Source organism: Balaenoptera musculus, chromosome 1 (genome assembly GCF_009873245.2).
Source record: "Balaenoptera musculus isolate JJ_BM4_2016_0621 chromosome 1, mBalMus1.pri.v3, whole genome shotgun sequence".
In the NCBI taxonomy this organism is placed as follows: domain Eukaryota; kingdom Metazoa; phylum Chordata; class Mammalia; order Artiodactyla; family Balaenopteridae; genus Balaenoptera; species Balaenoptera musculus.
Genome location: NC_045785.1, coordinates 35,696,765 through 35,716,948, shown reverse-complemented (window position 1 = coordinate 35,716,948; position 20,184 = coordinate 35,696,765). Strand labels below are relative to the sequence as shown.

At 58.9% G+C, this 20,184-nt stretch overlaps 1 protein-coding gene across 12 annotated transcripts in view; it reads right to left on the bottom strand.

Annotated features, from left to right (window-relative positions):
* Window positions 1-20,184, bottom strand: part of PTPRF (protein tyrosine phosphatase receptor type F) — an 85,752-nt gene that overhangs the window by 41,042 nt on the left and 24,526 nt on the right. For all 12 annotated transcript variants that reach the window (XM_036845272.1, XM_036845233.1, XM_036845260.1 and 9 more), the window contains exons 6-7: window positions 8,883-9,071; window positions 117-227 (exon numbers count right to left, since the gene is read on the bottom strand). In XM_036845272.1, the coding sequence (XP_036701167.1) occupies window positions 117-227; window positions 8,883-9,071 (300 nt within the window). The remainder of the gene's footprint in view (window positions 1-116; window positions 228-8,882; window positions 9,072-20,184) is intronic.

Genomic DNA, 20,184 nt, shown 5'->3' with positions numbered 1-20,184 from the left:
GGAGGAGAGACTGGGCCCACGGCAGCCCGGTAAGTCCACACCAAGGCTCGGGGCAGCAAGTCCGGCAAGGGCAGCTCAGCTCCGTAGTCAGGGCTGGGCACCGCCTGAGTCCTTACCTCGCACATACAGGTTGGCGGGGGCCGAGTAGCGTGTGCCTGCGGAGTTGGTCGCCACACACTCGTACTTGCCTTGGTCCGACTCCTCGCTGCTCTCAATCTGCAAGGCACCTGTGGGGACACAAAGACAACGGTCAGGCCTGCGACCCGAGGAGGGGTCTCGACAGCATCTGCGGCTTGTGTTGACCAGATGTTGCAGACATCAGGGCCACACCCCGGCACTGGTGCTGCTTCCGGGAAGCTCTTCCTGACAAGCCCGGAGGCCTCCTGGCCGGGAACGGAGGGTCGTGCTCTGGAGCACAATCCCGCCCCCCGCGCGGTCCAGTCGGGCCTGCTGGCTCGGCCAGGGGCTCCACCCCATCCCCCAACTCCACTGAGTGCCTGCCACACTCTGGCTGGTACTGGAGCCTGTTTGCCAATGAGCACCCCCATCAGAGCATTGCGGAGCCGGGCGTGGGTGGGACAGCCTGTAGACCGGCTGGCCTGGGACCTCTGAGCGTGCAATGCCCTCCTCGGCAAGACCTGAGACTCTGCCGCCCACCAGAACCCACAGGAAGGAAGAGGTGGCCCTGGGGGCCCGGTGCCCAGCAGCCTCTGCTCCCAGCACCCAACCTCCCCCCCACCCCCCTACCAGCCCCACCCATTCCGGCTCCTCTCCTCAGCCTGGTCCTGCTAAAGTGCTTCGACCCACCACGGCTCCTGCATAATTCAGGAGGCTAATGGAGGATGCAGCTCCCACTCAGGCCAGCGCCCTGAAGGGCTGCTCTGGCCACAGACGGACAGACAGGAGCCGGGACCGGGGGTGCCGCTGAAAAGGACGCTCACAGAGGGTGGAGGAAAGGGCTGCGGCCAGTCCTGGCAGGTCCAGGTCAGGGAGGCCGAGGTGAAGGCGGGGTGGGAGATGGGGGTGAAACCGGCCGACTTGGCCACCTCCAGCCCTGGCAGAAACGCCTGAGAACTCTGCTGGTGAGAGCACACCGGGCAAGCCGTCTGTGACAGGGAACATCCCGAGGCACCAGCAACGCCCGCTCCCTGGAACAAGCCGACAGACAATCACATCCACACAGGACGGTCCAATGGACAGTTAACAACCCCACAGGACACAGCCTGACAAAAACCACTGCCTGCACAGACCTACCCCTCCCAGAGCCCAGGCCAGCTGACAGTCACGCCCACACAGGACACACACAGAACTGCCTGACCCCACCTGACCTGACCTGACCGGAGCCACTAGAAGAGTTCCAGGCCACGCTCTCATGGCTCAGGCCCCAGGGGAGGGCCACTGCGTCTGAGCTACAGCCCCTTCACTGCCCGACACCCCTCTTCCACCACCCAGACCTAGGGCAGCAGGAGGAGCGTGAACAGCCAAGGGGCTGGGAGCTGGAGGTGGGGAGAGGGGTGCCCAGGCTGGGCCCTGATACCAAGGGAAAAAGGGCTGGCCTGCTCTGTGGTCCTGGGCAGCCCTCCCCACCAGCATCAGGGAGTGTGAGGGCCCAAGGCCTGTGCCAAATATCCATCTCCTGCGAGAACAGCCCCGACGGGCACTCAACAGGTCACGTTTATGCGATGGATGGACGTTGTCACAGAAAATGTTCATTCAAGCAGGTGGGGCTCAGGGCCCTGGCCAGAGGGAGGGGGGCTATATCAAGGTCAGCTTAGCTGGGGGTAGCGGGAGTCCTGGCAGCTGGTGCCACAGGCAGGAGCAGGGAGTGGTACCTGGGTGGGATCCCTGCTCGGGGAAGAGGCTCCCCTGCACAGAGAGCCAGGACTGGTCAAGGGACCCAACACAGACCCTGAGCCTACTGCACACAGAAACCCCCAAATCTGGAACCAAGACCAAGACCCAGTAGCGGGGGCACTGAAGAGTCAGCATAGGCTGAGAGGATGGGCGGGGGGATCCGGAGGCTGAGTCCTGTCCTCAGCAGGTGATGGACCAGATGCACCACAGGGGAGCAGCTGCTCCACCCAGCCACGTCTTCTGTTCCAAGAGCAGCCTGGCCCTGAACTCTGAGGGTCTAGATGCGCCCAAGAATACTGAAAAGCATCATGGAAGCAACCATTTTACAGGGTGCCTGCTCTGGGCCAGACACTGCCCAAATTCTCTTTCTCTCCTCTAATCCTCACGACCCCATGAGGGAGTTGGGGCCCTGGCCCCGACTTAAAGAGGAAACAGATTTCTGAGAGAGAAACTGAGTTTTTAAAGGAGTTGAGGTGAGTCAAACTCGAACCGGACCTTTGAGTACAGTCCGGGCTTGGAACCGCAGAATGTAGGGTCCTGCTGCATGAAAGCAGCTGGGGCCGATAGGTCAGAGGATCCATCAGGCTACCTAGGATCCTATTTATTTCTGTTGTCATCCCAGCCTCTACATTAAAGTCTTAACTGCGCGTCCCTCCTAGCGTTTGCTGAGCTGGGGGATTTACAGGGGGATCCTCATTCTACTACAGGGCTGGGATGTTAACAGGGAAGTTAGTAATAATCGAGGGCCCCAAGACAAAGAAGGTTCTCAACAGGGAAGGCAAGGCTTGGTCATGCTCCCCCACCTCATGGGAAGACTTTCTGTCTCTGGCCAGCCTTGAGGACCGGGGCCTGGCTTCCCTGCAGGAGCCAACAGAGCCCCTTCTGTGGGGCTGGCCTAGAAGGCCTGGGCAGTTGGGCTTCCAGCCCCAAGACAGGGATGAGCCAAGTATCTCCACAATCCAGACTTGCAATGGATGAGTCACAGGAGGGGATGGCTGAGAGTGGATGTGTGTGGTGGCCGGTGGTGCTGAAGGGGCTGGAGCTGGAGATGAGGAGGCTGGAGAGGTCGGGATGGGGATGGGGGAGGTGACGGACTGGACTGGACGGGATGGAGTGGTGGTGACGGCGGGTGGCGAGGTGTGGTGTGGCGAGATGCACGGACAGCATTCTTACCTCTGATTGGTGAACCACCTGGCGAGGTAATTTGAATGCAAATAAGATCAGAGAGAAGCATTAGTACAAAAGGAAGGAAAGCCACAAAAAGCCAAATCAGATAAAATAAAACATGAGAGAGGGCCTTAAATACACAGAGAAGTTGAGGCGTGGCTTAGGTGTGAGCAAGCACCAGGCTGCGTGTAGGCAAAGCTGTGTTCCCCAGGTCACTGGCACGGCTCTGAGGAGGGAGGAGACTGAGGCTGGGCCAGCAGGGCTGGGGGTGCCAGGAATCAGGGTGGTGAGTCAGGGCTCCTGCAGACTCTGCCGGCTGAACTCAGTGGAAGGGCAAAGTGAAGAGAAGAGGCGATAACCCACCCTGTAGGGCTCCCCAGATTCCACAGGTGAGTAGGATTTCAAAACAGAGCACTTACCCAAAGCAGGGCATTTAAGCAGACCAAAGAAACGGCTAAAGGGAGAGCTCACCTCAGGCTATCACCAGACCAGCCCTCCACAAACACACACACCAGTCCCCTACTCACCACCCGGTGGCAGACCCCTGTAAAGCCACCCAACCTTGCTAAAAACCGACTGACTGCAGAGTCCCCCCACCTGACTGGTGAGAGCCAGGGGCCATTCCCCACCCCCGCCCCTTGCCTGTTCATTGCCTTGTAACCCTGGGAATCAGCAGCCTCGAGAGCCAGATGCTCACCCTGCAAATGCCTGGTGTGGGGCTATTATGAGGTCTGGACATGCTCCCTTCCCAACAGGGACCCCCTCTTCTACCACTGCCCCATCCAGAGGAGTGAGGGGCCTGTGGGCAGGCCCAGGTCAGCCCCGTCCACCCTGCCCTTCTCTGCCCACTTCTGGGGAGGGAAGTGTACAGGGAGACAAACACTGGTTAGTTACTATCTCACTGAACCTGAAGACAACCACTTAGGAGGAATTATCCATCTCAGCAAGAATGAGGAAACAGAGGCTGAGGAACATTAAGTGCCCAAAGCCGAAGGTCACACAGCTTATGAGGTGGCAGGAACTAACCAGGTCTGGCTCACAGCCTTCCCACTGGACACAGAGGCTGGAGACAAGGCCAAGGCAGCTGCTGGGACCTGGGCTGTGTGCAAGGCACACAGAGGCTGTCCAGGAAGAACCATCATCACCGTGATCCTCCAAGCGTGGTCCACGGATCTTCAGTGTCCCAGAGGCCCTTTCGGGGGGTCCGCAAGGTCAAAGCCATTTTCATAATACTGAGAAGCTTTTTGCCTTTTTCACTCTTGTTCTCTCATGAACATACAGCGGAGTTTCCCAGAGGCTTCAGGACATGTGACAGTGCAATAGACCAAACGCAGAAGCAGGTATGAGAATCCAGCTGTCTTCTATTAAACCCCAAATTAAAGAGATTTGTAAAAGTGTAAAACAGGGCCACTCTTCTCACTAAATGCTTTTGTTTCACGAAATATAATTATTTTCCATTAAAAAATATTGTTTACGTTAACATGTAATGGGTTTTTTAATTATTTTAAAGTGGATTAATAAATATTTAAAATCTTCTCAGTCTTAACATCTAATATGGCAAATACTGATAAATAAAACCCACACAAACAAAAGCTCTTGGAGGTCCTCTGATATTTACAATCAGGGGTCCCGAGACCAAAAAGTCCACACGGCTGATCGACTCCTACAGTCCAGGCCTGACCTGGGATGGGGAGGGGAACAGGGAGAGGGAGGGGTGGCAGCATAGATGCTCCAGGACTGGGACACTCCAGCTTCCGGCCTCAGCTCTTCCGAAACCTAGCCTGCTGTGTGACAAGTCTCTGGGCCTCTCTGAAAAGTCGTTTCCCCACCAAACTGAAAGAATCTGCCTTCTCCATTTCCCGAGATGGGTGTGGGAGACTGGAGGGTCCCCCGGATTTCACATTGCCCCTGAGGGGTTGCCAGTGTGTTCAGACAAAAGCGACCATCACTGAGAGCGGCCCTCCTGGCAGACTGGATGACGGTGGGACGGAGCAGGGGCTGCAGCCCTCAGGCCCACCGCAGCGTCCCATCCGCTGGGACAGCGGGCCTCTTCCCGCAGCCGATGCCGGCACCCCGCCTCAGGCGTCAGGGTGAGCAGTGGACAGGGTGGGCAAGTGGTCCTCCAGGGTAACGGGGATGGCGGCGTGCACACGCAGGCGCCGGGAGGAGCGGAGCACAGGCGGTGTCCCGCAGGGGCCCGTCCAGGCTCGGCAGAGTGCAGGGCCAACAGCAGTGGCTCGGAGCCCCGCTTGGAGGTCAGCCCCCTCACTGCTCCAGTGATGCTGCCCGCTCCTGACTTCCACTCTCCCTGAGCTTGTGCCCATTCCCCCAGGGCCCACACCGGGCCTCTAGTTCAAATTCTCCAAGAGGCTCAGGTTGTGGCGGCAGGTGACATCGCTTCGGAGAAGAAGGCGCCTGTCGAGCAGAAGTCGTGCCTGGGCTGCGCACACTGCCAACTGCCCTCCTCTCCAGCTCTTCACGCCCTGGTGACACATGCTGGGGCTCGGCCCGCAGATGCCTGAGGAGTTCTGGGCACCGGTCAGGGCGGGCCTGAGGTCCGGAGAGGACGAGACTATGGCGCTCTGGGGCCCTAGCAGGGTCCAGCTGCTCCCCAGGCTCCAGGTTAGTCAGATGTGACAGAAGCCCCCTGGATGCCGTCCCAGGGGAGCTCTCCGGCCTCGGATCTCCACGTGACCCGGGGTGGGTGACTCCCTAACTCAGCTGTAAAGTAGGCATGATAATCACAAACTGTCCTACTTCTCAGGGCTGCAGGAGAATCAAGTGCAACCAAAGGCAGGAAAGCACTTTGTAAACTGTTGGTGACACGTAAACTGTGAGGCCCCTGTAAAAGCCGAGCGCACAGGGGCCCGATTCCACTCCAGCAGGGATGTCAAATGTGCATGGCACAGCTCCAGCACACTTCTCAATGGTACAGGACAGGGGCAGCAGCTATTGGGTCAAGGGTCAGGGCCCAGGGTCAGGCAGTGATCGAGAGAGTCCTGTCAGTTATTGCGGAGGTGGGATGACTGAGGCCCCTCAGGTACCATCCCAGGAGTTGGGCCCTGGGCCCACTACCCTTAGGTCACAGCTTCCAGGAGGCAGGAAAGGCCAAACAAGAAAGTCTTCCCCGGACCTGGGAAGCAGGGGGAATGAACGTTAGTCTGAAAGGACAGGGCCCAAAGGTCACGTTCAGGAAATCATTCATCCTAAGGGCTCAGAGATACCTGTCCTATAGCGGGGCTTGTGCTGGCCACTTGCAGGGCCCTCACAGACGGGAGCCAATCCCAGGCCCTCCCTGCAGAGTGCCCAGCCTAAGTGAGCAGAGCTGGAGCCAGACGGTGACAACACAAAGCAGGGTGAGTCCTGAAGGAGCAGGTCTCAGGCAGAGAAGGGGAGCTTCACGTTCTAGTGAATGTGAGCAGAGGGCGAGGATGTGGTCGGGGGCTCAGTGCAAGTCGGGGAGTGGCCGGAGCTACAAAGAGCCCCATTCATGGAACCCTCATCACACGCCAGTCGACTACAGCTCTCCCTGCCTTTGTCTCACTTAATCCTCACCGTAACTCCTTTTTAAAGAGGGGAAAACTGAAGCTCAAAGTTAAATAACTTAAGCGAGGCCAAAGAACTAGCGAGTGCAGCCGGGACCTGATGAGATGAGCTGGGGAAGATGAGAGCTGGGGATGAGATGACCCGGAGATGCGAGCTGGGGAAGAGCGAGAAAGGCTCTGTGTGCCTTGTTCAGGAGTGTGCACCTGACCATGGAGGCAACAAGACGCCACTGGGCTTGTCAGAGCACAGAGGGTGCAGGCAGAAAACTCCGCCAGTGCTGCAGGATGGATTCAAGGGGAGAGCCTGGAGGCAGGGAGAGCAGTGTTTGGTGACCTGGGATACGGCCAAGGCAGCGGAAGGAGAAAAGGGGACCAACTGAGAATCATGTGGGTGGCAAATCAAGAGGGTTTGGCGGTTCCTTACATGGAGTAGGAGTTGCAGTGTGTCCTAGATTTCAGGTTAGAGGGGCTGCCACTCAACAGAGAGAGGGTCAGTGGGAGAAGGGCACCGCTGTTTGGGAAGGAAGTTACCACCCTTCACAGTCAGGGTGACACCCAGAAGGCAGATGGGTGTTTTAGTCTAGAACTCCAGCAAGATGTCTGGTTTAGACGGAACTGGGAATCTCAGGAGTGGAGGTAAATGGTACCTGAAGCTATAAGAGTGGGCGAGCTGGTGGGGGAACGGCTCTGTCTATGGGACAAGAGCAGGGTTCACAGGCTGCCCGGCTGGAGAAACGAGCAGGAGGGGCTGCAGGGCAGACAGAGAAGGGGCACTCGGAGAAGTAAGAGGGAGGCCAGGGAGACAGAGGAGAGAGTGGCTAAGAGGGAGGGAGGGTGCTGGCGGCTGCTGAGAGGCTGAGGAGGCGCCGAGCAGCATCCAGCGGAGTCCTGGGCGGGAGCTGACTCACGGGGCCGTGAATGGGTGCCACCGGGCCCGGCACACAGCAAGCACTACACAAATACTCCACGAACGAACACGCGAGACAGCGTGCCTTCCCAGAACTGCTGCCACGGTCAGCGCCGTTCCGGGCAGAGGCCAGGCCTGCGGGGAGGACCATCTGGCTGCTTGGGGAGCCTGCCTGGGGGCTGCGGGGAAACACAGAGGAGCTGAACCATGGCGGTCACTGTGCCGCGCTGGGCAGTGGCCGCAAACGCTGGTGGACCGTTTCCTGCCTTGATTATAGCTGTTTTAATTAACTGCGCTACAGCTGCCTCCATCTTGTTGAGTTTTAAATTAAATTAAATGAGCTAACACTTCACAGGCCGTCTCAGGTGGCCGTGGCTGGGGCCAGAATCCTGCCCCTGCTGGGTGGCTTATCCCTCCCTCCTCCCCTGGGCACCGCAGGGGTGCCCACCTGGCAGAAGTTGGTGAGGAGGGGTTGGCAGCCCAGGGAGTGGCGGGGCACCTCTGCAGCCTGCAGAGCCCTGAAAGGGGCACAGTCATGTCCTCCTCTGTGGTGTCGGCACCATAGGTGATGGGCAGCGGGGGCTCTGGCTGGTGCTGCCCGAGCCCTCCTGCCTGAGCCAGCCATCCCACAGCTAGCAGGAGGGCTCCTGGACCAAGGTCTATCAGCGCAGCCCGTGCTGGCAGCAGACGCAGAACTGCAGCTAAGCGGATTCCAAGGCTCCTTTCCCGCCTGCTCTGTTCCCACAAAAACTGAATCAATTATCCTGGCGGGAGCCTCGCAGGCAGATCGATCGACGGGGCGACACCTCCTGCCCGGTCAAGGCGGCATCCTTGCTCGCGGGGCTCCAAGCTGGCTCGACTGAGACATCCAGAGGAGACAGGTGGCCCTGGTGGCCGAGGGATGGCAGCACATCCCCCTGGCTCCAAGCCTCTGAGGTCCAGCCTTTTGAAGCCTGATGAATCAAGCATCTTTGGCCTCTTTCCCTGCCGTCTGAAGAAGCAAAGAGAAGCACCACCCAGGCCCCCCTCAGGCCAGGCTCCAGGGAAGGTGGAGGATGAGTGCCCACAGAGCACCTTCGCAGAGCCCAACACCAGGCTGGGAACAACAATCGTGCCTCAAGGAACAGAGCTGGACTGAAGTCTGGAGTCTGACAATCCCGGAAAGGTGAAAGAATCACAGTTGACCAGCCCTCGCTGCCAAGCTTTCTTCCTGGGAGGGCCAGGTGGGCCTATAGCAGGATCTGGCCCACCCACTGGGCGCCCTCTGCTCAGCCCTGGAGGGTCAGCCCCAGGCTGAGGCCTCCTGTGGCTCCCAGGCACCCAGGCCCAAGAGGGAAGGCTGCGCTGGGTTCCGGCCTGATGTCTTTCCTGACGTCTGCACGGCCCCTTGACCCTCGCCCTCTGCTCACCTGAACGCAGCTGCTTGATGCGGCCGTTGCTCGTGGCGGGGTCCACAGGGAGGAAGTCCTTGAACCAAGAGATCTCAGGGTCTGGATTCCCGCCTGCTGCGCACAGCATGGTGGCCGTGCGGGCCTTCTCCACCACCTTCAGCTGAGGCCCCATGTCAATGGAGGGGAAGCCGGGGGGCAGCTGTTCCTCTGCAGATAAAGAGCAGATGTGCACGTTAGGGCTGGCACTGCCTGCCCACGAGGACCGCCCTAAGACTCCCAGGGTGGCTGGGATCGACTTATCTCTGCCCTGACTTCTAAGCATGAAGCCTGCCCTGACATAAGGAACCGGAGTCCCGAGCCCCACTGCCCAGCCCTGCCCTTCACAGGGCCAGGGAGCTGCCGTGGGGCCCACCCTGCCCTGTCAGGAAGTCTCCGGGTCTGAGAAGCAATGCCTCGGACTGCAGACATGAGCACTTATCTCTCTGGGGCCTGGGAAAATGAGGATTGAGGCTCTCCTGGCCACAGCAGAAAGTGCTCCACGGACGCTGGGCTGCAGGGGTCCAGGGCTCACACAGTGGCATCAACAGCCACAACTCAACCCAAAGGCTCCCCGTGCCGTTCAGCCCCCACCCCCTCTCCTGCACGTGCAGTGTCCCCTCCACTGCCTGTATCCAGCCTTCAGCTCCACTACGGGGCAGAGCCCCACGTCACAGCCTGGGTTCTGGCCCCGACTCTGGGCGCCCTCTGCCCTACCAATGACCCACCTTCGACCCCCGGTCCTGACCCTGACGCTCCTCCCTCACTCAGTCCTGACCCTGGAAGCCATGGTCAGGCCTGGGGACCATGTCTGAGCATGTGGAGGCTAAGGAGATAAAAAAGCCCTGTGAGGACACCAAAAGTTGATGAGGGGGGCAAAACTCCACGGCTGCCTTCTCCCGGCTTGCCAGGGGTTGAGGGCTCACTTCCATGAGAGCAACAGGCATGGACCACAGCAGCACACCCCTACTCTCCCTACACGTGGACTCGTGCATCAGCCCTGAGGGGCCGGGGATGGGGCAAGGCTGCCCACTCTGCACCCTTGGGAGCACACACTGGGCTGGTAGCACAGGCTCTGGATGAGTACAGACCAAGTGGAGCTCCCACCTCCATCACTCACTAGCTCTGTGACCTGGGAGTGTTACTAATCCTCTCCCTTTATCCATTTTTATCTATAAACAGGGTTCAAGTGCCCTCCTTGTAAAGCCGTTGTGAAGACTACATGCAATGATACACATAAGGTGCTGGAGAGTGCCTGACAAAGAATCCGAACCCAATGGCTATTGGTTGACGTTATTATTATTATAACTAGCAGGGACTGGGCCACTGGGGGCAGACAGGTACCAAGACTTGGGCCTGGGGCCCCCTCTCTCGTCCTGGGCTGGCGAGAGGCGCTCCCTTCCAGGAGCAAACCACAGACTGAGTGTGAGAAGTCGGCAAAGCCTCTCTGCCAGTGTGGATGCCAGGCACACCCAATGCGGGAAGGGGAACCCTGTCCTTTGTCAGTCTCCTGGCAGGGGAGCGGGGCTAAATGGTGGGGGGGACCAGGAGACCAGCACCGCTCCCGTCTCCCTCCTGCAGGCCCAGCACAAGACGAGCACGTGGGGATGTTTGCTGAGGTCAGGCTCCTGTGCCAGGGAAAAGACAAGAGGGATCCTCAGAAGGAAGGAAAGTAGAGGCTGGCAGGGCTGGTCCCCCCAGAGACCCAGGCGGACTGGCTGGTGGGCAGGCAGGAGAGGAAACTGGAGGAGCCTCAGCAGGCAGGGGCAAGACAGCCCTCTATTTGTTGCCACATCCCAGGGGGCGCTCTGCCGAGGCTCCAGCTGCCTGGGGCATCCCTAAGGGACTGTGGCCCTGTCAGGAGAAGGGGGGCGTCTCGGGCTGGGGAGCAGTAGGACTCCCAGCACGGTCTCGCCTCCCAGCTTCTCCCGGTAACTGTCAGAACACTTCCCCACCTGCAGCTCTATAAGTTCCAGACATGAACCCAGCGTGTCCTTGGCTGTAAATATGATCCCACAGCGTCCTGACTTTCAGCTGATTTTTAAAAGGAAAACGTTAACAGTGGCAAGGAAAGGGAGGATGGAAATGAAGCAGGACTTGGGATGCGCCAAGCAGGGGAACAGCTTCCTTTGGTCCTGCCGTCACTTGCTTTTCCAGGAAGGCCCAGGCAGGGCTGCGTCCACGTCCCCCCTCCCTGCCCTCCCCAACAGCCAGGGGACACTCAGGGCTGCTGGAGCCATCCTAGCCCACTGGGGCACCAGTCTAGTTCTTCCCAGACCTCAATCCTACCTGCTCAGCCCTCCAGAGCAGTGGAGGAGGGAGGGGGGCTGGGCCTGCCGGGGCACGGCCTGCCAGAGTCAGCGCCCAGGAGTCAGCTCGCCCTCATCTCTACCCACAAGGTGCTGCTCAAGGAGAAGGGAAGAAGTACAAACATCTGCAGCCCTGTGTCCTGGGAATATACTCTGAATTCCTAACACGGGGAAAGTCTTTGGGATTTGTGCCAAATTAAGGACAATTAATTTTCCTCCCTCAATTATCGTGCCCTCAGTGGTTCTGTCCTTGGCTCAGATCATCCCTCAGGCACAACCGCCAGAGCCTAAAACCGGCGTGTGTGAAGAGCTGTCCATAAAACAGCGGGACCCAAAAGCCAGTCCCTTGTGCCAACTAGGCTTCCAGGCACAAGTCAGAAGGCTGCAGTTCTGCACCTTGGGGAAGGGAAGCGTGTCTCACAGGAGGACTCCAGCCCCTCGGGAATGACCTGCTGTTGGCTCTTCCTTCTACGCTCACCCGCGGGGGCCGCTGGCACATTCAAATATAGCCAAGGACAGCAGCCATTACCGACGCCCGCGTGTTTCTGGACAAGCTGAGCACTGGGCAGGTTGGTGTAAACTGACCCACCATCAGACTGTGACATTTATCCTCTTCACCCCCGCCTCCTCCACCCCGCCCAGGAACCACAGGACCTTGGGGCCACTGTAGCCTGAACCACTCAGGCTAAGGACCAGGGCAAATTCCTCAGGCTGACGTTGCATGATCACGCCAAACCCATCAACAACCGGGAAAACAGAGGTCCAGATATGAGGGATAAAGGTTAGGTTTATGGAGCATTTACTAGTTCCAGGTACCGCGTTAAAATGCTTTACAAAATGATTTTACCGAAACTATGTAAGGTACGTGAGCAAACGGGGGTGTAGAGATATCTAGGAACCTGCCCAAGGTCACAGAGTTAAGTCGAGGTGGGGCTGGCATGAGACCAGGTGGTGGGACTCCACGCCTGTCAGGGTAGGGGGGCCGGCCCCCCCGGAAGGGCTCACGGTAGCCCTGGGGGAGCCAGCCACCATCCTGCCCCCGTAACACGCCCTCTGCCGGCTGGGCTTCAGGCCGGCAGCTCCGCTGCAGACCCCTGCACACACGCCGCAGCGTTTTTATTTACTGCAAAACGAACACGACTGTCCCTCACACATGGCCACCCTCGGGAATGCACCCACGTTCCAACACACGCATATACGGGTCACGCCGAATCCCCTCAAAACCCGTCCTGAGGGCGGAGGGGCTGCGGAGCGCCAGGAGACGAAGGGTCCCTCCCCCTTCCAGGCCGCCGGTAACTATGGCAACGGCGGAGACTCTGCGCCGCGGCGGAAAGGCGGCACATGCCGTGTCCACGCGGGGCGCGCATCTGCGGTCCGAGCCGCTGCCCCCCCTCCCGCCCCTGCCTGGGTGGAGTCACGGCGCCCCTTCTCAGGACCCCACTCCCCAACCCCAGGAAGCCCAGCTTCTTTCACGCTCAACCGACGCGTAGCTGGGGGCTGCCCCCTTAGTGTGCACAGCGCCGGGAGGTCCCTACACCTGCCTTGCAGTCTCAGTGCCAGACTTCCGCAGTGTCTGTGCCTCTGGGGCCGAGGTCTATCCATCCTCTGATAAAAGGGTCCCCGTGAAGGAAAGAGAAACCCATGGGGACTTTAGGGGACCTCAGAGGTACTGGGGAACCTCTACAGCCGTTTGCGGATTCTGCCTGCATGCATATGTAGGGCGCACACATTCCTAGCGTCTGCCCGCACATATCTGTGTACCTGTGGTGGGTACACACGTGTGCATGAATTGCGATGGTCTTTAGATACTGCAGTGGGAACCCTGACCCCTTCTTCCCTGCTATCCCCACTGGGCAGAGGAAGGTGACAGGGTGTGGGGGGCTGGGAGATGGGTGTTGGGAGCCTAAGGCTCAGAGAGGGGCAAGAGCTTGGCTGAGGTCTCCACAGCAGCAGTGGAGCTGGATCAGTTCAACTCCACAGCTCACCTGCTATCTTGGTGGCTTCCTGAAGGAGGAGGGAGATGCAAGAGTAGGAAACACTTGAACAGGAGAGGCAGGGAGAGCTTTCTGGTGGAAGGGAGGGAGGGGCTGCCTGAGTAAGGGCTGTGGTCCGGGGAGACGGTGGGAAGGTGAGGCTGCTTGGAGCTAAGGCCTGATGAATGCGGCTGGGGTGGAGGTGGACAGGGGCTCAGCCTAGGCTGGCTGCAATGACTGGGGGAGGGGGCTGCTGAGGCCCCCTACAAAGCACACACAGGTCTCTTTGTCCAGCTCAGCCTGGGATGCCTGAGGCGGAGTCTGGGCCAGAGGGAGGGGGCTGCACCAGGGAAGCAGACAGATGGGGACGCCTTGCGGGGTCCCGGAGCGGGCGGCACCGTCTGTCAGCACGAACTTCTCACCCGTGTTTACCCAGCTTCCTGGCGTCTCTGTGCGCACGCAGGCACACACAGGCACACAGATACACAGGCTCCCTGGGGTGGCACCGTCTGTAGGCCTGACCCCCTCTCCTGTGCCTGAGTGTTGGGCCTGGCCTCACCCCTTCTCTTAACGTAGACACCTAGATACATGCACAACCAGGGACCCACAGAGATATACGTGGAGAAAGAGACAGGTGCAAAAATAGAAACTGACATGTGCGTGCGGAGGGGCACCTGCAGTGACAAGCACCTGTGGAAACAGACTCATGCAAGCAGATCCAGAGGGAGAGCACGCAGAGACGCAGAAACACACATGTGCAGACATGCAGAGATAACACGTATGCTGACACACGTGTCCCCGGAGACGCATGCAGGGACAGAGCCAGGAAACGCAGACAGAGACGCATGAGGGGACCTCGTGGGTGGCAGGGCTGCTGGTTCCCCCAGTCCTCCTGGCACTCTAAGGAAACCAAAGCTGCCTCAGGCCCTGTCCCTGAGGCAGCTCCATCCTTAGCAAGGTCAGGGCCAAGACACCCCCTAGCAGGTGGGAAGGGCTCCTCAGACCCGCAGGCTCCCACACTCTCCCAGAGAGCCCCACCCCACCCCCAGACTTCCAGGCAGTAAGGGGGGCCTGGGGAGCCTTGGGCTCCCTTCGCAGCTTTCAGTCTTGATTTTCAGCTTTTTCTAAGAGAAAACTCCCACCTCTTTTAGCACTCAGATTTCATCAAACTTGGCATCTTAAAAGCCTGTTTTGTTTTTGAGTCTGAGCTGTTTGGGGCCTGTCGGCTGCACAAGCTAGCTGAGAACAGCCAAGCAGCCGAGGCCTCCCCCTTGCAGTCCCCCACCTCCAGGGCTTCCCTGGCACCTCACAGGGCTCTACACAACCTGGCTGGTGAGGCCTCCCAGCCACACACAGCCAGGTGAACCTGGGGACCGTCCCCAGGCCTGTACCCTTTCCACATTCCAGCTTCTGGACCCTGACCCACAGCGAACTCTTCCTGGGGTCCCCACCTCAGTCCTACTCGAGGACGATTCTTTTGATCCCTTTACTCCCCTAGGTTCAGGCCCAGTCCCTCCAGACCACTGAGAGCCTCCCACTCACTCCTCAGGTCCCTGCAGCCCAGCTGCCACTGCCATGGCTTCCTGCCAGCGTGCTCACCAAGGTCAACCATGACTCCACGGAGCTAAGTCCAAAAGACACGTCTCATCGTTCATCCTGCCTGACCTCTCAACAGCACCCCTCCCTGTTCCTTCCAGACTCTTTTCTCTTGACTTCCACGGACTCACCCCTACCTCTCAGACACCTCCTCACCAGATTCCTATGCAAACTCCCCTCCCAACATGGAGAGCTAGCGTCTGGGGCTCCATCCGGGCCCTCTTCCTCCCCCTTGGCTCTGGCTCCGTAAGTTTTGCCATTTCTCCACCCTCAAAACTGCATCTCCAGATGTCCCTCGGAGTGCCAGTCCTCCTTGACACCCCTACCTCCAATGCCTGCGCACACCCGATACAACAGGTTTCTAAGTGGCCTCATCAACTTGCCCCTCAAACCAGGTCCTCCTCCCACACCTGAACCTTAGAAAACAGCACTGCCATCTACCTGGCCCAGAGCCAGCAACCCCGAGTCTCCCGCCTCCCCAGTCCCACAGGTGGCCAGGCAGGCCACCACTCTCTCTAAACTGCATGAAACCCAGTCTCCCTTCCTTCCCTACCCACTGCCTGGGTTTGGGCCACTACCACCTCTTGCCTGGGCTGCAGTGCTGCCCCGGCCTCTCACTGGTGTCCCTGTACCCTACTCTGTACCCCCAGGGACCTTTCTGAAACATAAATTTTATCAAGTCATTCCCCTGATTAAAATACTCTTTCCCCTGGCAACCAGAGAGAGGTGGCAGCTCACCAGGGATGGAGAAGGTACACACACAGGGGCATTTGAAACCTCCGACTTGGCTAGCTGTTCCCGGAGGTGCTGGCTCCGCTGTGGTCCTGAGGCTGGGGGAGATGGCAGTGGGCGAGGGAGCCACGGGCACAGCAGGGCCATGTAAGCACCCGTGACCACAGGGGTGGGAGGGGCAGGCTAGGCACAGGGAAGGTGTCCAGTGTCCGTGGCTAACAGAAGAGGCAGGCGTACTGCCCACCCCACAGAGGACCCATTCAGAAGGAAGTCCACTTGGACCTTGAACGCAAATCAGAACTAGAAAAAAATGGGGGCTCCCAGGTGCCAAGAAACCCAGAGTCTGATCTTCTAGACCCTCCTGGCAGTGCCCACCTACTGACACCTCTCCCACCCCCATGCCTGGGGCCCAGATTTCTCCAGGAAATGGTTGCAGAGCCTCGTATCTGCACGGTTCTGAATGCGACTACAGTCACAATGGGGTGGGGAAGGACAGGTCACAGATCCCACAGTCACTGGGCCAGAAGCACTTAGGTCATGCCTCAGCTGCGAGGGGAGGAGCAGAAGCTGGCCCGGGTTCTAGGTGCTGGGGCTCCTTCTTCATCTTCCATGGATGCAAATCAGGGAGGTGACAGGCCCAGCTTCCTCAAAACAAGCCCATGACCTAGACACGTATGCAAGCAACAGGAAGGGGGCACATCCTGCTACCTAAGGAGTCATCCTCTGCCTGGCAGCCCTTTACCCAAACTCCCCACCCTCCTAAGTCAGGCCTGGGCCAGGGGCAGGGAGGAGGGTGGGGCAGGGAGAGATGACTCCCTGGGAAAACGCCCACCCACCCTGAAAACACAAGCTTCTGTACTGGCCCCGCTCCAGGTTCAGCCAGCCCAGGGCTGCAGGACTGGGTCATATGTTGCTCATCAGCCCTCATGTCCCTGGGGCTGTTTCCAAAGGGGCTGTGGTGGGGGGGTTCAAGAGGGCCTCCATCATCCCACAGTCCCAAAACCAGGGTGAGAACCACTGCGGAGCCTGGGGGTCCAGGCCCAGCACGGACTGCCCCCCTCCCCCGGTCACTACCCCACATGCCTGACAGCTGGCCTCCCGCAGGGCCTATCCGGAACGAAGGGGGCAAGGCCAGGCACTCCATGTGGGCACCTGGATTCCTGTGTGGCCTGAGCGGTGCGGTCCTGGCCAGTCAGCAGACACCAAGGCCAGGTGGGAACAGGTGAAAGGGAGCCTGGGCTCGATGAGGGGAGGGGAGGAAGAGGAGAGAGTCCCAAGGCCTGGGCAGGATCCCTATCTGGGGCCCCCTCCCTTCTGGCCTGGCTGCAGAGGAACTGCTGAGGTGCAGTTCTCAGAGGCACTGGGAACAGCTCAGCCTGACCACTCTGCCCCACGTCCGTCTCTGTCCCGCTGTCCTGGCTGACCGACAGCTCCGAGCAGGGATCCTGTGGGGTCCAGGAGACAATGAGCCCAGACACAGCATCTCCGGCCTCCCACAGCACCAGACTGACCGCACACACTCAGCCCAGGCTGCTTGCTGCACACCCCTCCCCCCGCCGCAGACACAGGTCATAAGGTGTACACCACCTGCTGTACACACCACACCCCACACACACTGCCTGATGTGCGTACGCACAAGCACGTGTGCACGCGCGCGCGCACACACACACACACATGCAGTCGGACGCACGCCCCCTGCTTTATGTACAACCCATAAGGCACACACAGCCCCTAAGACTAACACCACAACACACACCTCACACACACTGCCTTACAGACAGCACACAGGGCACTCACCACACGCAGGGTGCACGCTACCTGCTGTAGCCATGACCACGAGGCAAATGCTGCCTCCTCCTGCACTCGGGGGCCCCAGAGCCAGGTGCCCACCACAAAGTCAGAAACGGCTTATCCCTGCTCCTCGGCCTCTCCCCTCCTCCTTGCCCCTCTTTCCCTTCTCCTCCTCCTTCTTGGCCCTTCCAGAACCTGCCCAAGTCACCAGGGCCCTGCCCACACCTCTGCTGTCTGGCCTCCTCTGGGGCTTTCCTGACCACAGTACCGGTACTGCCCGGCTGGAACCCACTGGCCCACGTGAATCCACAACCTCCAGACTGAGCTCCAGGACCCTCCCGGCGTCCCCACACCCTGGAGGGAAAGGCCAGGAAGCAAGGCCAGTCTCCCCTCCCCCTCCCCTCCCCCTCCCTCGCGAGGGAAAATGTCAGATTCTCTGTCTCAGTGGCGGCAGCGGGCGGGTTGGAGGGGGAGTGATTCAGCCTCAAGAGTGCGGCGTGAGAAGAGCTTTTCCTGCCATTACCCGGCGAGGGAGAGACTGGTGCGCTAATGGCTTCAATTACCACTCAGACAGGAACACTGGGCGGCTCACCCCCAGCCAGCTTGTGCCGGGTACCCCCACCCGGTACCCAGCGGGGCCTAGGGGGCGGGGAGCAGCCGGCTGGGCATCACAGGGCAGTCGGGACTCACTGGGAGTGGCAGTCCTGCCCAGAGAGCCGGCTGCAAAGGCCACGAAGTGGGAGTGGTGTGGGTGCTCCCGGAGGGTGAGGGGAGCTCAGGGCATGGCACGGAGCAAGGCAGGGCAGGGAGCTTGGCGTGGACCCGTAGGCCTGGGAGGCAGCAACCCCTCACCTGAGCCAAGTCACCCCAGAGAGCCCTGGGCCACTCCCCTGAAGAGCCCAGTGTGTGGTGAGCCCCATGCAGTTTATGATGCGGGTAAGAGACTCAACCTTTATTCCCAGCCCCCAAACCGGCTTCATCCTCTCCCCAGCCCTCCTCCCAGGAGTGACCCTGGCTGTCTTCTGGCCCCAGCCCACAGCTGTAGTCACACCATACTTTCACCCAACTCCCACACACACCCAGCTTCCCTGGCCAGCACAGGAGGCCTGGCGCGGCAGGGCGGGGCTGCTTTCCCCTGGCCCCGCCCCCTGGTACCTTTAAGGCCTCCCACTCCCCTCCTTTCTGCCATGCCCAGAGCCAGAGGGTCAAGGTTATGCAGACCAACATGGTAAGTCAGCATTTCATCTTGCGGGTGCTGTGTTTCAGGAGCAGGAGGGGCTCATTCAGGCCCACAGCTCCATCTCAGCTGGGCCAGGCGCATGGGTAGGGCCCTACACGCTTCCCAACCTCATCAGACACCTCCCATGCCGAGAAGCACAAACAGACCCCAGACCCCTGCGAGAGAAAGCCTCCTCCAAGAAGGCCCCTCTAGAAGGACAGACCCCTGCAAGTCTGAACCCCCTCACCTCAGCCCCTGCCAGACCATCCCAATCCTCCTCAACCCTTTAAAAGATAAAGCTGCCCAGGGCAGAGGTGCGGATAGGAGAGTGCCAACAGAGGACTTGGGGAGAGCAAGGGCCAAAATTGGGGTGTAGGGGCTTTGGGGGGGCTTTTCTTCCAACACTAATAAGGAGGCTCTCTTTCCCTTAATATGAGGGCCTGAGAGATGCCCTCTGGGGTGGGTGCCACAGTCTGGCCCTTCAGCCACCTCCCAAATGCCAGGGCAGGGCAGATGGCTCCTGCTGGGGCGGACACCAACAGGAGGGAGGGTAGTGCTGAAATACGTGTCCTGAGGTCATAAGTGGGGAAACTGAGGTCAGGGGTGGCAGGGAGCACGACGAAAGCACTCAACCATCAGGGATCTTGGCCCAGGGCCTGTCCTCTGGGCTCCCGCCCCCCATAGGAGTGGACGGTGGGGGCCGCATCACCCAGATGATGCCAGGCAGCAGAGATGCCAGGTACAGCCAGCTCACACGTCTGGGCCTTGGGATGTGCTGCTTCCAGCCCAATAGCATGCTGGAATCCGGCAAGGTGCTTAACTCCTATTTAATCCTCCCAACCAGCTTGGGTGGCAAGTACTATGTCCCTATTTACAGAGCGAGCAAATGAGGCTCAGAGGCATGGTTACTTGCCTGAGGTCACAAGGTGAGAGAGTAAGTGGTCGAGGGCCCCTGCTCTTAACCACTGTCCTCCACTGCCCCTCTAAACTGGAGGGCCCTGCCCCGCCTCGCAGCAGACACACAGTCACAAAGGAGTTACTGAATGGACGTGCGTGTGAACACATAAAGCCACAACGTAAAAATGGCCAATACGAAAAGACGTTCAACTGCTCTGTAATCAAAGAAATGCAAATTAAATTGAGATGCCATTTTTTGCCTATTAACTTGGCAAAGACTTTTTTAAATGATAATTCCCACTGCTGGTGAGGATGAGCAGAAAAGAGGCCCTCTTATGCCCTGTTTGGTGAGAGTGTAAACCGACACAGTCTTCTGGAAATACTGAAAAGGCTTAAAATCGCATGTGCCCTTTGATCCAGCAATTCCACTTCCATGCATCTAGAATAAGGAAATAATCAGGAAGGTGAACACATCTTATCTGCAAGGAAGCGTATAGCATCTTATTTATAAAAGCAAAAAACTGGAAACAACATATGTGTCCAACAATAAGGGAGTGGCTAAATAAATTAGGGTACTTGCATGTGACACTTACCCACAGCCATTAAAAAATAATGATGCAGAAAAAAATGGCAAGGAAGATGTTCATGATATGTTTTTTTAAAAAGCAGTCCACAAATCATTGAGCAGAATGTAATCTTGTTTTTGTTACATATATCATGCATGCACAGAAAATGGACTATAAGGAGATAACCAAAAGTTAATAGTA